The sequence below is a fragment of the Drosophila mauritiana genome, chromosome 3R, assembly GCF_004382145.1.
Source record: "Drosophila mauritiana strain mau12 chromosome 3R, ASM438214v1, whole genome shotgun sequence".
Taxonomy (NCBI): Eukaryota; Metazoa; Arthropoda; class Insecta; order Diptera; family Drosophilidae; genus Drosophila; species Drosophila mauritiana.
Window position 1 is genome coordinate 13161797 of NC_046670.1, and position 15035 is coordinate 13176831.

The following is a 15035-nucleotide window of genomic DNA, read 5'->3' on the forward strand; positions in this document are numbered from 1 at the left end:
GACTAACGGGTTCTAGGCTGTGGGCCAAGCTACAAAAAAAGAAGGCGCTGCAAAGCTGAAGAGAAAAGGCTGCGAAAGGGGAAGAGCAGGAGTACGAGCCGTACCGTAGATGGCCAACAAGAGCTCGAAATGCAGGGCACCCGCCAATTATGCAAACAATGCAGCTGGGAAATGCAGTAATAATAAAAAAGAAATAAAAAAGCCCGAATACCCACGCGGTTTCTTGTATACTTAACAAATATATGTGGGGTTCTTCTCTATAATGGGATAATATTATGTTTATATATCCATTTTGATGGAACTCTTCAAGTTTGAGATTGTAGCTTATCTTCTATATAGGCAATACAAATATATATAATAAGATATTTGTTCGTGGTCTGTACAATAGCAATTTTCACATTTATTTGTAAACGATTACCAAATTGGTGGCATACCTTTATGAATACAATCTGAACTCGGTTTTGCCTTTATTAAAAAACAGTGATGCAGTTAGTGGACAGTAAGATAATATTGTTGGTTAGCTATGCACGTTGGTGTGTAAGTACTGTTTGTGGTGATCGTGTACACGTCCTCATGAATATAAGATAAACATGGTTTACTTCTGCAGATGAGTCTTCACTAGGGAAACAAGAGGGGCAGCTGTGGGCATCGCTGGGTGCTCACCGGCACTGCCGGCGATATCAATATGGGTGTACTTGATCGGCAGCTTTGAATCCAACCCATGGTTGTCCAGTCCAGAAGCCTTAATCATAAAGGCGGCGGGCACCTGGTGACCGCGAGGAGTCCTCACCGACGGGGCATTATTGGCCTGCACTAAATCCTCGCCAATCACCTTTCCAGCGTTAAAGGAGAAGTCACTGGGACGGAGAATGGATACTTCGAAGGGTTCCCCGAAGGCCTGTCCAGCAGCCTGCAGTCTTCTGGCGTGATCCTCCCGGTGGGCCACGCTGTTATCGATGGCAATCGACTGACCCTCACCTGCCGAGATGAAAGCGTGACCAGTCAAAGTGGCAATGGTGAAAAGATGCGGATCCGGGAGATTCTGCTCCACGACCAACTCCTTCATGCGGCAGAGGGCATCGGTCATGCACATGCGACCCTCAGCATCAGTGTTGCCAATCCTCACATGAAGACCAGCTCGCGAGGTGATAACCTCATCGGCCACGTAGCACTCCTCGCCCACGGAATTGCGCACCATGCACAGGGCAGCCACAACATGGATATCATCCGGTTGCAGTTGACTGACCACCTGCATGAATCCAGCGACAGCAGCCGCTCCACACTTGTCGCGCGACATACCGGCCATCACACCACCGGCCTTGATGTCAGCACCACCGGTGTCATAGGTCACACCCTTGCCGACCAGCATCAGAGTTTTTCGCGCCGGCTTTGGAGGCTTGTACTCCAGGAAAATGATGCGACCACGATGACGCTCTACAGCATCAGCAGCCCGGTTTACGGCGGCAAACAGGGGATACTCCTTCTGCAACACCTGGCTGTCACTGATCACATTTACGTTGAGCTTGTCGAACAACGGCTTGATGTACTTCTCCACCTGGATGGGCGTCATGCGCTCCGGGTCCCCAACTCCGATGTCGCGTGCCACAAAGCGACCGGCCTCCAGAATGAGAGCTTCCTGGAAAATAGCTTCGGCCCTTGGATCATCGATCTGGACACTGAGCGTGGTCACACGGGTGTCCTTCAAAGTTCCTGCCTCGCGCAATTGAATGGGCTAAAAAAAGCATTTTAGCACATTATTTGAACTAAAATCCGTATTATCTATTGCCTTACCACATAAAGCTGCTCCAGAGCTCCCAGAACGGTGCAGAGTTCGACCTCGGGGAAGCGCTTCACCTTGGGCACAAACAGCAATGGTGTGTGGAATCCAGCCTGGCAAAGAATAAAAATACATTTTCTTTCATAAATCACACAATATGTGGAGAAAAAAACCCACCTTGAGAACCTTCTCCATGGAGCGCTTGGCCGCCTCCTGGTAGCTCCTCACATCGTCGTAGTCGGTGAGCTCGGAGACGGGGGCGTAGACCACAGGTTGGTCCACGTTGGGCGCCTTGAAGCAGGATATGCTGCTGTCGAAGGACTTGTCGAATTTGCGGTGCTCCTCGAAGGTGGCCTTCAGTTCATTGGGAACCGCATTGCGGTCGATGATGCACAGGCAGTCGTTGCCGGCCAGACTCATCAGCTTGTTCAGCCGTAGGGTGCATGGTAGAATTCTGGAGGGGAACACGTAGAGTAGAACGGAATTGTTATTGATATTCATTAAGAAACATTTCTGGGTGTCAACTAAATATGCAACAGCGTTTAATTGAATTGAATTTTATCACGTCACAGTTGCTTTATTAACTGATGCAATCGTTCATATTGCATAACAGCCTGATGCCTTTGTATTTCAATTTATTATTTCAAAAGAAAATGTCCCCACTTTATTAGGAGCAACCATGCCCATGTTTTGGTGTGTTCCCCTTTCCTTTACCCTCATTCCTGGCGCTGGGCTTATCTTAACTTGAAGTGCTATAAAGAATCGCGATAAGCTTTCGAAATGACCATAATCACAAACCGATTTCCAATTTAGAAACGAGTGTTCCAAGTACTAGCACAGATGGTTTTTAAGTACTTATTTAGAATATTTGTAATCTTATTCAAGTGATTCTACCAAAGACCTATCCTTAGGTAACGCGGTCTATAATATTTTGGAAACTAATCCTATGTTGCTGACCATTTAATTGTGTTATCTTTTGAAGTGCCCCATATCAAACAATATAAGTTGATCTATGTCTGTGTCCAGAAGTAGCAAGAACTCGTTATCTAAGTAATAATGATGAAATTAAGTGACCTCCCCCTTTCACTTTAATACAGTATGTCGCCAAACATTGTTTTTATTTTGGGAAATGATAAAGTTTGGAATTTTCATGACACCGATTCCTTGCCGGCAACTAATTAAAACTGATAAACGGTGAGATATGGAGTACGAAAAACATTCTAATTTCGTTTTGGAATTATGGGAAAGGTAAATAAGATGGCAAGCGATGGGTGCTAAGCGACTAACCCTCACTGTAAAAGATGGCGAATCTTTGAGAGCTTTTCCAATCGGTCGCTAAGCGTGGCCAGATAACTGATCCGCACTAACTTAAAACACACCCTCTAGTAACTGTTGGTAATACTCACTTTTCGATACCCATGATGAGTACTTCTTCGCTGGCAGCTCACGCGACTTGGTCGATCGGCAAGTGGGGCGTCACTGAACCTCCCTGATGGGAACAAAGCGCTGCAGCTGGAAACTGGAAACTTGGGAGCGGGATCTGGAACGGAAAGCTGGCGATAAGGAGCGATTGTGATAGCTCTCCGCGACGATTTGCAATGTTCTGGCTGGGTGGCCAAGCTTTTTATACATTTTACTAGCGAGCCGGGCTTTTGTTTTTTTTTTTAATTGCTACTTGCTTTTTCGAATGAAAACAAATCGCACGAGCGATGAATAATCGCCAGTATGCTCGCTATGTACGTAATTCTAGAACTCGGATATAACTTGTAAACAATAAAGGCAAAGTCTACTCACGTCGCTCGGTCTTCGGAATTGTTATTGTGGGTTCCTCTTGCCAGTCACGTCCACGGTGGATGCAGTTTCTGGGCCAAAACTAACCAGTGGCAAAAAACAAAGGAATGGCAACCAGGTTTTTTTTCACAGTAGACCAGCCGGCATGTTCGGAGCTTTCAAATGCCGGCCAAGTGACAGCTGTTTGTTGTTTGCCCGCGTTGCCAATTGTCACAAAGGATGTTGAAAGCTTTCGGTTCGAACTTTTGATACTCTTTGTATGGGACTAAAAAGAAATAGCCGATATCGGTCGTGACCGGTCGTTATTACTTCTTTACACCTTAATAGATACTTGTCGGTGTGTTATATTAAGGCCAAATAACACAGCAGTTTTAAATTCAAAAATATTTATTCGCCATTAATAAAGCGTTGTATATCGTCAATAAGCTGCGGAAGTTTCTTGGCCTCCAGGACCAGGAGTTTCCTGTAGGGTGTCATCACGGCATCGCCTTCCAGCCAATCGCCAGACATGCCCGAATCGGCCTCAGAGGCCATGGAATACTCGAAGGAGAACTTAGCCCGATCCGAAAGCAACTCATCCTCAGCGTTGGTGTAGATGTCCTCGCCCGGTTTCCCCTTCTTCGACTCTTTCCTGTAGAACTTAACCAACAGCAGCAGAGTGCCAAAGTCGAACTTCATTTTCTTGGCCTTGGCGGCTTCGATTTCTTGCTGCAGACTCTGCAGCAGTGGCACGGAGATCTGGGCTGGGATGTTGATAAAGCGCTCGTTGATCAAGAATCCCACATGGCGCTGCTCGCTGTCTAGAATCTCCCTCAGCTGCTGCTGAACCTCCTGAGAAGCGTGCGTCTTGGCGCGATCCAGTATGTAGGTCCTTAACTGGGCAATGCTGGGCTGATCCTTTTTGGCGGTCAGGTTCAGCACAGAGGTGATTCCAAAGATAGTGCCATCCTCGACCATGTTGTCGTCCTCCGTTTCGCTCTCGGTGCCCTCATCGTCGCACTGGCAGATCACACTGCCTATGAAATTTTGGGCTGGAAACAAGAAAAGTTGTACTGAAAGATAGATCAAGATAGTACCTTGGAGTGCTCACCTATGATCAGATCCGCCATTTGGTTTAAGTTGATGTGGGCACGAAGGAATAGTCGCTGCAGCAGTTGAGAGATTCCCTGTGCATCGGGATCTACCGGAGCTCGTCCCTCAAATTCGATTTGCACCTCCTAGTCGGATATAAACTATGAAACATTTGCTTTTAACTTTATGCAGGCACTTAGATTACCTCGTTTCCTTTATAGGCATCTGGATGCGGTTCGTCGTCGTCATCATCCTCGCTGGAACTGGAGTCGTCCTCGTTGGGCTCCACCTCCATTTTATTCAGTTTCTTTTGCTTACTAGCAGACATTGTTAAGATTTAGTTAACGAATTTGGCTTTGTTTCGCTTCCACTAAATTTACAATGCCAGCTGTTTATCGTCCACACGTGTTGTGTTGCGTTGCCAACTATTACGCAGCGTGCTGTTAAGTGCTCAGAGTTCTGTAAGTGCACCACTGCTAACAGGCTGTTAAGAAATCTGTTAATTTACCACTGTTAACCGGCTGTTAATAAATTATAAGCGTTAACTGGGCATATAAAACAATTAAATGTTACCATAAGTATTAAACAAAATGCACAAGTTTGAAAAAATATTATTTGTCGTTTACTGTCAAAAGGTATGGTAACGCATACTCAATGCATACCCTTCATTGACTATGAACAATATAATATATGAATCATTAATTTAAAATACAAAGGCCTTATAGATAATGCATAACAGCGAAATCAGGGAAAAAATCACGCCAGCACCTCCTTATTTTTGTTTTGAGTGCGGTCCTCGGTGGACTCAATTTGAGGTAGACCTTCGTTCTTCGTTTTCAGGCGCTCCTCATACTGCTCCTGGGTTAAAAGACTCGCCTTGATTGCATCGCAGTTTTCAATTTTGGGCAGAAGAATGGCGAAGTAGCCGGCTCCCTCAGGGAGTTGCTCCAGAAGCTTTGGCTCCTCCACAATGGCGGTGTTTACCTCCACCAGCTTGCCCCGAATACAGCTGGGCACCTTGTAAGTCGCTCCATTTGCTGTGGTGAGCAGTGCCAAGGTGGACTCCGCCTGTAGGATCATTCCGCCCTTTTTGCCCTTACCCTTGACCACATTCTGGCTGCGATCTACGTTCCCTATATCAAAGTTGACCGATGAGATGCCTTCTGCTAGAGCAGGGTGCTCGGGAGCCAGGCAAATCAGACAAATGCGATTGGAGTGGTAGAGCACTTGGTAGGGAACATCTCCCTTGAAGTAGTAATATCTGGTGAAAAAGCGGTCCACAACGGTGGGGTAATCCTCCTGGAAGCTTTCTGTAATGGGAGGTACGAGCTTCCCGCAGATCTCCTGCTCCTCGTGCTCGAAGTAGAATGGTTCCAGTGGATCATCTGCTTGTACTGACATCCTGGTTGATTTCTTTCCTTTAGTTACTTTCCTGCTGGAGCAACTTTTCCTTGTACTTCGCCTGACGTTCACGGGCTTTGGCGCGATTAGCGGCGGATCGGGCGATTCTCTCGCCTTTTAGGCACTTGACCACCTTGTCGTCAATGGAGTTGCACACGCCCACAAATTTTGCGAAGGCGTTCTGAAAGCAGCATCCGCAGTTTAGCAACCATTCTCGGCATGTAAAATCCCGGTTACTTACATTTTCGTGGCAGGCCTGAAGTTCCTCGATCAACTTGTTGCAAGCGGGCGTGTGCAGATGTGAGGAAAGATCCGTATGCATTTTCTCCTGATTCCGGCCGGGTTTATTGCTTTCCACTTTCCTGATTCGCGTGTGTTGTCAAATTTTGTTAGGTAATTTTAACATATGTTTTAACAGAGTGGTATTCTCGTTATATGGTCACCCTGCGAGCATAACAGATGTTAGATTTGTTCCAAAAATACTATCGAAAATACCGAATGTTAAATATTCAAAAAATATACTTTGAAAAAGTTTATTGATTAACTCTCTTATGATCTCTAAATTACAATGGATAATTGTAATATTAAAAGTATTATAAAACAAACTAAATTGCCCTTTCCTCATTTGTAATTTTTTTTTCAAAACGGTAATACAAAATCCACTGATTTTGAATAATAAAACAATCGATTGCTTGGGGTTTTCTGTTGTTGTTTTTATTTATTTGTGTATTTCACCCGCTCTCACAGTTCATTTTTTACATAGGCTTTCAGTGTGTAAAATTGATTATTTGTATTTTATGTATAGGAGCTGCTCTCGCTCGCCAACAAGATTATTTGTTCTATTTAAATAAGTTAAATTCATTATTATCGTCTTCACTGTTTGCTTTTATCAAAAAAGTCTTATAAGCTACGAAAAATCGCCAGGGACAGAAACAAGAAACCAAAGAAATTAAAACTTTACGAAATTCCATTTGCTCAAAACTCAAATCTCAGATCTCAAAATCAAAACTCTGCGCTGTTGTCCTTTACTATTTGAGGAAAGAAAAGATTAAAAAAAAACCGGGAACATGGGAATTATAAGGTGTATTAGCCAATGAGGGGTCGGATTTTGGGGTTATGTATGTGGGTTAGAAGTCGTCGATAGTTCGTCTATTAGTTATTGCTCTCAGATTTGGGATAAGTGCTGATCTACTCGCCTAGAAAAGACTCTATGTTCCCTCTCTACTTGGATAAATATGAAAGTATTTATTGTGTGTTTGTGTTTTGCTCTCGATATTGTATTAGTTTCCCTCTCATAAAGCTCTCAGTTCGGTTAAGTTGTAGTAAATAAAATGAAAATAAAGATCTCCTGCAAGGCGGTTGAAATTGAAAGTTCTCCAAAGCAACAATTGTTTTTTTCAAAACGCTCTTGCCTCTCTCTCTTTCATTTCGCCCTCTCTCTCTCACACACTTTCTCCGGCTTTCTCTCTCTTTAGCTAAGCTATACCTCTCTCTCCTTAAACAATGTCCTTGTTTTTTGTCTTGCGCTGTTGTTCTCTACCGATTTCTGGGGGTTCTATAACATTTCTCCCTTCTCGATATTAATTCCCTATAGACGGTTTCCGGTGCCGATGTCACATTCTCTCTCTATCTCTCACTAAAACAAACTAAATGGCAGGTTTTCTCCTCTGGGAGGAGCCAACACCTCAACTCGTCCTCTTAGGCTCGGCCTGGCTCAAGGTTCCATCCTGCTGCTGTGCTTCAATGGCGGCCAACGCAGCCTCGGACATTTTCTTGTACTTGCCGGCCAACTCGGGCAATTCGTAGGCAATGGCCAGGTCCAGTTTGGTGATCGGACAGCCGCGGAAGTAGGTGCAGGTGTCCCTCAGCTTCTTGAACTCGTACAGCGGATTCAGGCGGAAGAAGTCGCGGTAGACTTCCGGATCCGGAAGATCGTAGCGCGAGATGTTCGTCAGTGTGGAGAGTCCCTCGTAGATGTGGTAGTTCTGCGGATGATCTATGATATCATCGGCGATGCGCTTCTTGTTGCCAAACAGCGTCTTGTGGTTGTTAAACGTGTTCAGGTAGCAGTCCACCATCTTGGCGTGATTGCGCACACGCACCTGTGGATGCAAATGAAGTCATTCAAGTTATAACAATAACTATGGTTTTTGAATTGATTATGTATCACATATTCAAATATTCACTGAAGGTTCTCATGAAATTACCCATTCACACCTTCTCTCAACAAAGTAATCGTAAATATCACGCATACGCCCGAGTACTCACCGCAAAACGACGGGCGCTGGCGATCTTGTGCTCGATGCGCTTGTCGATGGCTGTGCGCAGGTCGCGCAAGAAGGCGCGCTCCTGGGCGAGCAGCAGGCGAGCGGGAGCGCCATCCTGGTAGGGATGGGTCCACAGCGAGGTGGTGTACATCAGCGGCGGCTGGGCGGAGGACATCAGGGGCGAGATGTTCCAGATAAGGGCACCCTGGACGCGCAACAGCTCCTCCGGCTTGACGGTGTCCGCCTTGTTGAGGATGATGCGCGTCTGGTACTCGCGCCCCTTCAGCTGGTCGAGAATGGCCTCCGTCTCGGGGCCCACATCCAACTTGGCCGGGTCGTAGACCAAGAAGATGATGTCCGCCCGATCGATGAACCACTGGCAGGCGTCGTTGAAGGGGAAGACGCGGGACACTTGCTTGCGCACCTCTAGAATGCCGGGTATCTCGACGATGTTGACCTGAAAAACGCATCGTCAAGCGCTTAAATATAGTAATTCTCAGCCATTTTAGCTTCGCTATCTGTGTACTGTGTACACTCTGCCCTGTTCCGCATCAATTTATTAATAACGAAATTAATGCCCACAGCCTGTGTGCTAAAAGCTATAAATTCCGTTTGGCAGGTGGCCAGCTGTTTGCAGTTTCCCAATCGACGGGCTGCTGCCCTGGGCGACAAGTTAATGCTTAGCGGCGCCCATAGGCATCTCGCCCTGATCTGCCCAGCCAGATATGTATATGTATGTAGCCTACCTTCTCGAGGATCTTGCTCTTCATCTTCAGACCACGCAGGCGCTCCTCCAATCCCTGACCGAACTTCTGGAGGCCGGCAAAGGTGTAGTCCGCCGCCAGTTGGGTTCCGTCCAGAACCTCCGTCTCATTGCCCCACATCAGAATGTTGAAGTAGGCCGGAGAGGGTTCAGCACCTGTTGCGGGTCAGAGAAATGTATATACAAATGTTTAATAGGAAATTGTATATAAATCATTTGCAACCGTCCAAATGGAAAATGGCATTTCTATACGGGATTTGCTCAGAATATTTTAAGAGAATGTAAAATACAAATTCAGCGGCAATATATGTATATTATAAGGAAATGAGAAATAAATGTAATTACATAAATTTACCATTAATTTTTGTACTTACCAGTTCTCAAAGAGTTCGGCGTGTACTCGTTGTCGGTCAGATAGTTAAGGATGGACGACTTGCCGCCGGACCAGGGACCCATGAACAGAATCAGTGGCTTGGAGAAGATCTCGGGATCGCTAAAGTGGCGGTTGCTCAGGTCGCGGTACTTGTACAGGGTCTCCAGGGGCTTGACAGCGTTCTCGTAGATGCGCTTAATGTCTCGCAGAATGATCTCGGCCACGTTGTCGGTAGCCTTCTCGCGGGCATTGAACTCCTCGTCCAGCTGGAGCAGTTCGGTGATGTGCTGGCGACTGCGGCGGTTCTCGGGAATGTGTCCTTCCTGAAAATTATGAATTATTATTAAAATACTATATACAGCTTTGTAGAGATTTACCCAAAGAAGCTCATCCTCTGGCTTGGTGTCATCATCGTCATCGTCATCATCAGCTGCCTCTTGTGCGGCATCGACTTGCGGTTCATCTTGTGCTTCCTCCTGGACAGCTTCGGGTTCTTTGGGAGCGGCTTCAGGCTGCACAGATTCCTCCTCAGCCTCCTCAACTGGTGCTGGCTTTTCCTCCTCCTTTACTTCGGCAGATTCGGCCTTCTCTTCTTCCTGCTGGACTGGTTCGGGTTGCACTTCCGGTTCTGGTTCCACTTCCGGTTCGGGTTCCTGAACAGCTTCCTGCTCGGGCTCCTCTTCTTTCACAGCCTCAACTTCGGCTTCCTCTTCGGCAGATGCCTCCTTGACGATTTCTTCCTCTACGGGAAATTCTTCGGCGGGACTTGGTGGAGCCTGAATGTCCAGAACAGGAGCAGCATCCACTTCACGTTTGCTTCGCTTCTTGACCGCCTCCTTGTCATCCTCATCATCGTCGTCATCATCATCATCGGCATTCTCACCGCTATCCTTGTGATCGTGTTCATTGGGAACTCCATCGCCATCCACATCACCGTCGTGCTCGTTCAGGATGCCATCTCCATCCAGATCGTCGTCCTTTTCATTTGGCACACCATCACCATCTAAGTCTTCATCCTCTGAAATGGTTAGGTGTACATTAACATTACTAAAACTGTTTTTATGTATACTGAGACAATATATACATACGAGAATTGTTGGTACCATCGCCATCCAAATCGTCGTCCTTTTCGTTCTTCACGCCATCTCCATCAAGATCTTCGTCCTCTGAAAAGGAGGTTCAAAGGAAGTTCAAATAAAAAATATTTTCTAATAATTCAAGATTTGTTATGCTATAATTATTCTTACCGTGATTCACTTTGCCATCACCATCCAGATCCTCGTCTTCGTCATTTTTCACTCCATCACCATCGAGGTCTTCATCCTCTGTACATTTAAGTTTTTAATTAATATTTAGCCTTTAAAAATATGTCTGTTAACCCACCGTGATTTATTTTGCCATCACCATCGAGGTCATCATCTTCCTCGTTGGGCACACCGTCTCCATCGAGATCTTCGTCCTCTGAAATATTTAAAAAACTTGTGAGAAACTGAAGAAAAATTGGTTCATAAGTAAGCTAGAAGCTGAAATCAAAAAAGAATTATAGCGCAAAATAGCTTCAATCTGAAATCATAAATGCGGATAGTTTAGGAATTGAACTGCAATTAATATCAGATTAAAATAAACCTAAAAACCAAATATACAAAGCGTATAAATTAAGCTATATAAATATAGGATAACAGATTTAAATATAATTTATGGCCCTACCATGATTTGGAGTGCCATCACCATCTAGATCATCATCCTCTGTGGGATAAAATCGTAAATGAGAGCATTGTGGGTGGATCAGGAGTAACATGATTCTTACCGTGATTTGCCTTGCCATCGCCATCGATGTCTTCGTCCCTGGAGTTGGGCACACCATCCCCATCGATGTCCTCGTCCTTGGAGTTGGGCACACCATCGCCATCAATATCGTCGTCATCTTCATTCGGAATGCCATCGCCATCGATGTCATCATCCTCGTCGTTCGGTATGCCATCTCCATCGATATCATCGTCCTTTTCGTTCGGAATGCCGTCCCCATCGATATCATCGTCCTCGTCATCGGGTATTCCATCTCCATCCAAATCGTTGGCACTTTTCGCGTCCTCTGTGGAATCCAATTCGACAGTTTCAATTTCAATCGTCTCTTTCTCATCAACCGCAGAATGCCCACCATCATCGTCGTCATCGTCGTCGTCCCCACGTGGCTGATCGGATTGCAGTTCTCCAGATCCATCCCTGACACCATCTGAAATCGTATGAGTACTCCGATAAATTAAAATAAAATTAAATGGCTAAAAGGATTTTCATTATATTTTAAAACGATATGACGTTGATTTGTAGCTATATGTTAATTGGTTTATTAATACAATTTATTAACACGTATGTATGTTGATGGTTGAGTTTTTTCAAACATGGAAAACTTAGGATGAATCATTTAATTAGGGAGCAGATTTAAGAATGATATTATTAATTCATAAGATGGTTTTTTTGCAAATACGTAATGCAATGGAAATTCTTCAGATAATTCTTACCTGTTTTCAATTCATGAATAGCCTTCTCAATGTAGGGTCGACATTCTGATTCGCTTGGTCCGACATCGGCATTAACAAACCCAACTGAAAATCGTGGAAGAGAACATGACAGGTCAATTTGTAATACAAGTATATCCAAACATACAGCCCAGATATCGGCAAGCCCAAGTTATTTCCAACCCCCCATCCTAGAACAATGGTCGCACTTTCTCGGTTTGATGTCAGCGCCACCAACGAGGTCATTCTATCTGCTCAAACTTGACATTATTTATGGTACTCGACGAATGCAAACATACACACTTCGGAATATACATATGTGTGTGCCGGATTTATGAATTTTATTTTTAAAAGATGAAAACTCAAACACATTTCGCCAGCAGCTTGTGGATGAGTAAATTTCCATACCATTCAGTTGGCTGCTCGCCCACTTTGGCCTTACTTCTTCAGTTTTTGTTTCTCTTGGCCACCTTACTGCTCCGAAAAAATCCGGATGCGGGGGCGAACCATTTGCAATGGAACATTCTATTCTACATCCCCAGCATTTGCTTTTGGTAATGGAAGGTCGCGTTTTGAGTGATTGGTGGACTGAAAGTATGGTAAGGTCGCTCGGCTAATTACTTTGGAATTTTCAGGCAGTTGGGACAAATGTCGGCTAGAGATTAGAGGGATATTCGTACATATATCTGCCAACAACCTGAGCCCAATTAATTGCGAATTAAATGAGTTCGCCTATCAGTTTTCAGTGTGCAGTTTGCCTGTCGGCGGATAATTCATTTGATTTATTTCTGGGCGTAGGTGGGCGGAAGCTATTTGAGCTATTTTGTATTTTTCATTGCTAACCGCATTGATAGAATTATTTATACAAATTTCGCCTGCCAACCGATTGCCACCCTGCATACTGTGTTTATGTTGCTGCAATCGAGCCCATCTTAACCCATAATATATACACGGCATTTGTGCCGTTTCTCATTTATCATTCAAGTTTTTTTCTTTCTTTACTGTTTTGCAAACTTGAGCAAACCAAACAAAATACACAGAGACATTTCGCACACACGGGCGGGAAAATAGATAGATGGAAAGCACTCGCTGAGCGCAAATAAAATAACTTAAAAATATCTAAATTTAAAAATATTACAAACGATGACAACGATGAGCGGCCAAGCGGCGCAAAATTCTCAGTTCTCTCAAGGAAAAAAAAAGGAAAAATCGGCAAAAGTTATATATCTGTATCTGTGCTGCCACTAGTTGGTTGGCCAAGTCAAGTGTACGGGGCTATACTAATATACCAATGCTCAAAGTGTCGTCCACTGACGTTTGCAGACACCAATACCGAGCCGAAAAAAAAAATAGAGAATGTATAGAGAACGCACAAACTCAGGCAAATATTTTTAAACGTATATATTAATACATATTTTTTTCAGACTCGTTCTTCTGTTTTTCTTGGCTTTTTGTTTTAAAATTGCATAATGCCTGCCCAGGCTGTGTGAAAAAGTGTCAAGATATTTGAAAAGTGCCAACTCGCCCTTTTGCCTTATATAACGCGGGGAGGAAATGGGGCTAATACACTGCAAAAAACATTCGACGTATACTCACCATTATTGGAAACGGCGATTAACGTTAGTCCCAGGAGGAACCAAATGGTTAGCCGCCCCATAATAATCAACACAACAAATTATCCTCGAGTTTCCAGCGTGGTTAGCACTTTAGCCACGTCATAAATCCTCCTTACAAGTTTTCCGTAATTATGAATAATTAGGGAAAATTAGAATTAACACTTTTGCTCGTATTCTGCATATATATGCATCCGCTATATATGCGCTCGTTTAAATGCACTAAATGAAAAGGGTGAAGAATTGGGAAAACCAAATATTATTTAAGGCCAGATAGCCAATGGATAAAGGTATTGGATATATATATAGGATGTATGTGTGTTTTTTGCAAGTCTGATGGTTATATATAAGGATCTGAGTAGGTATTAAATTGGGTTCGCACAAATTTTGTCACAGTTTCAGTGGGTTTCCAATTTTGCACTTGTTCGTTATTTCATTCACTTTGCAGATCGATGGATTTTGATTCAGAATTTAATATCTTAGATTATGGTTTTAGAAAGTTTTCGCGCTGCCGTTAGCAAAATTTAACCAACAATCGTCGGCTGGGTAATCCTTAGTGTCCCTTTCGACGATTGTTAGCCAAATAATTTGCTTATTTCTGGCCGTCGTGGTCGTCTTTTCTTTTCGTTTGGGTCGTCTGTGCACGTCGTGTGCGTGTCGTTTTTTGAACAGGGCAGCTCGAATTTTCCCAACACCTATCACATCTATTTTCTATCTAGTCTGAATGTCTGAAGGAAGGAAATTTCGGTTTGCCGTACACGAGTATACGAGACGATCTCTCCCGGTCCAAAACCAATTCGTAACTCAACATGCATATACCATGAATTTACCTTGTGACCGCGAAAATTATTCGATTTTGATATTTTCGTAGCACGAATTTTTGTCAAAAGCACACACAGTTGAGTGAGAGTGAGTGGCTTTTCACATTCGCCTAATGCTCTTTCTATGTTTTCCATTTGAATTTGAATTTTCATTTTTATTTCGGTTTTCCTCTCGCCGGGTGGCGCTCTCTGCCGGGATTTTGGGTACAACCCGGCGGATACGTGATATAAACCTCAGAGGAGATTAATGGGTTTTTGGGAAACGGAAATTATTTTCAACCTTTCTGAAATATATTATTACCAGTTAGTAAACTGTGATTAGTTATTTTCATAGCTCTAGATCACTTTCTCTCTCGGCACTTTCGTTTTGGAGGAATGTTTAATTATAGACAATGCGGTGCTCATTCCGCAAATTACTCAGAGCATCTTTTGAGCCAAAAAGAATATTTCGAAATCAAAGCGTTGGCCCCCTTGGCGATTTGTTTCGTGTCACCAGTGCTTAGGTTCCATTTCCCTCAAGCTCTCCGCACATGAGTTGAGATTATGAAAACCAAATGTTATGGATTGAACTTATACATTTCGCTGTAGCATTTATCATTGCTCGCTTATATGGTTGATTGCACCAACAGCTGTTCGTTGGTT

At 44.1% G+C, this 15035-nt stretch overlaps 5 protein-coding genes across 10 annotated transcripts; all 5 read right to left on the reverse strand.

The window, feature by feature from the left end:
• Positions 1–373: 373 nt before the first annotated feature.
• On the reverse strand, positions 374–3719 carry LOC117143730 (putative aminopeptidase W07G4.4). 3 transcript variants are annotated; one of them, XM_033308538.1, is made up of 5 exons: positions 3572–3719; positions 3184–3317; positions 1955–2231; positions 1792–1890; positions 374–1732 (listed from the first exon to the last, which is right to left on the reverse strand). In XM_033308538.1, exons 2-5 carry the CDS (start codon positions 3195–3197, stop codon positions 596–598), a joined length of 1527 nt encoding a protein of 508 aa, XP_033164429.1. In that variant the 5' UTR covers positions 3198–3317; positions 3572–3719; the 3' UTR covers positions 374–595. The 3 variants fall into 3 exon arrangements, with proteins under 3 accessions (XP_033164429.1, XP_033164431.1, XP_033164430.1); XM_033308540.1 differs by having other exon boundaries at positions 3184–3330; XM_033308539.1 differs by lacking the exon at positions 3572–3719 and having other exon boundaries at positions 3184–3369.
• A 218-nt stretch (positions 3720–3937) lies between these two features.
• Positions 3938–5054, reverse strand: LOC117143731 (protein BCCIP homolog). Its single transcript, XM_033308541.1, has 3 exons — positions 4845–5054; positions 4659–4785; positions 3938–4599 (listed from the first exon to the last, which is right to left on the reverse strand). The coding sequence occupies exons 1-3, from the start codon at positions 4965–4967 to the stop codon at positions 3956–3958; spliced, it is 894 nt and encodes a 297-aa protein (XP_033164432.1). The 5' UTR covers positions 4968–5054; the 3' UTR covers positions 3938–3955.
• A 184-nt stretch (positions 5055–5238) lies between these two features.
• LOC117145088 (protein Abitram) lies at positions 5239–6065 on the reverse strand. Its single transcript, XM_033310606.1, has one exon. The coding sequence runs from the start codon at positions 6038–6040 to the stop codon at positions 5396–5398; it is 645 nt and encodes a 214-aa protein (XP_033166497.1). The 5' UTR covers positions 6041–6065; the 3' UTR covers positions 5239–5395.
• On the reverse strand, positions 6048–6444 carry LOC117145089 (COX assembly mitochondrial protein 2 homolog). The gene is made up of 2 exons (XM_033310607.1): positions 6282–6444; positions 6048–6221 (listed from the first exon to the last, which is right to left on the reverse strand). Exons 1-2 carry the CDS (start codon positions 6360–6362, stop codon positions 6060–6062), a joined length of 243 nt encoding a protein of 80 aa, XP_033166498.1. The 5' UTR covers positions 6363–6444; the 3' UTR covers positions 6048–6059.
• A 284-nt stretch (positions 6445–6728) lies between these two features.
• Positions 6729–14370, reverse strand: LOC117144448 (sarcalumenin). Of its 4 annotated transcripts, XM_033309604.1 has the most exons (14): positions 14331–14370; positions 13556–13794; positions 11963–12046; positions 11602–11676; positions 11251–11535; positions 11151–11189; positions 10827–10904; positions 10691–10768; positions 10532–10609; positions 9821–10461; positions 9445–9766; positions 9054–9226; positions 8309–8764; positions 6729–8142 (listed from the first exon to the last, which is right to left on the reverse strand). In XM_033309604.1, the coding sequence occupies exons 2-14, from the start codon at positions 13614–13616 to the stop codon at positions 7726–7728; spliced, it is 2787 nt and encodes a 928-aa protein (XP_033165495.1). In that variant the 5' UTR covers positions 13617–13794; positions 14331–14370; the 3' UTR covers positions 6729–7725. The 4 variants fall into 4 exon arrangements, with proteins under 4 accessions (XP_033165495.1, XP_033165492.1, XP_033165494.1 ...); XM_033309601.1 differs by having other exon boundaries at positions 11251–11676; XM_033309603.1 differs by lacking the exon at positions 14331–14370 and adding an exon at positions 14014–14216 and having other exon boundaries at positions 11251–11676.
• Positions 14371–15035: the final 665 nt, after the last annotated feature.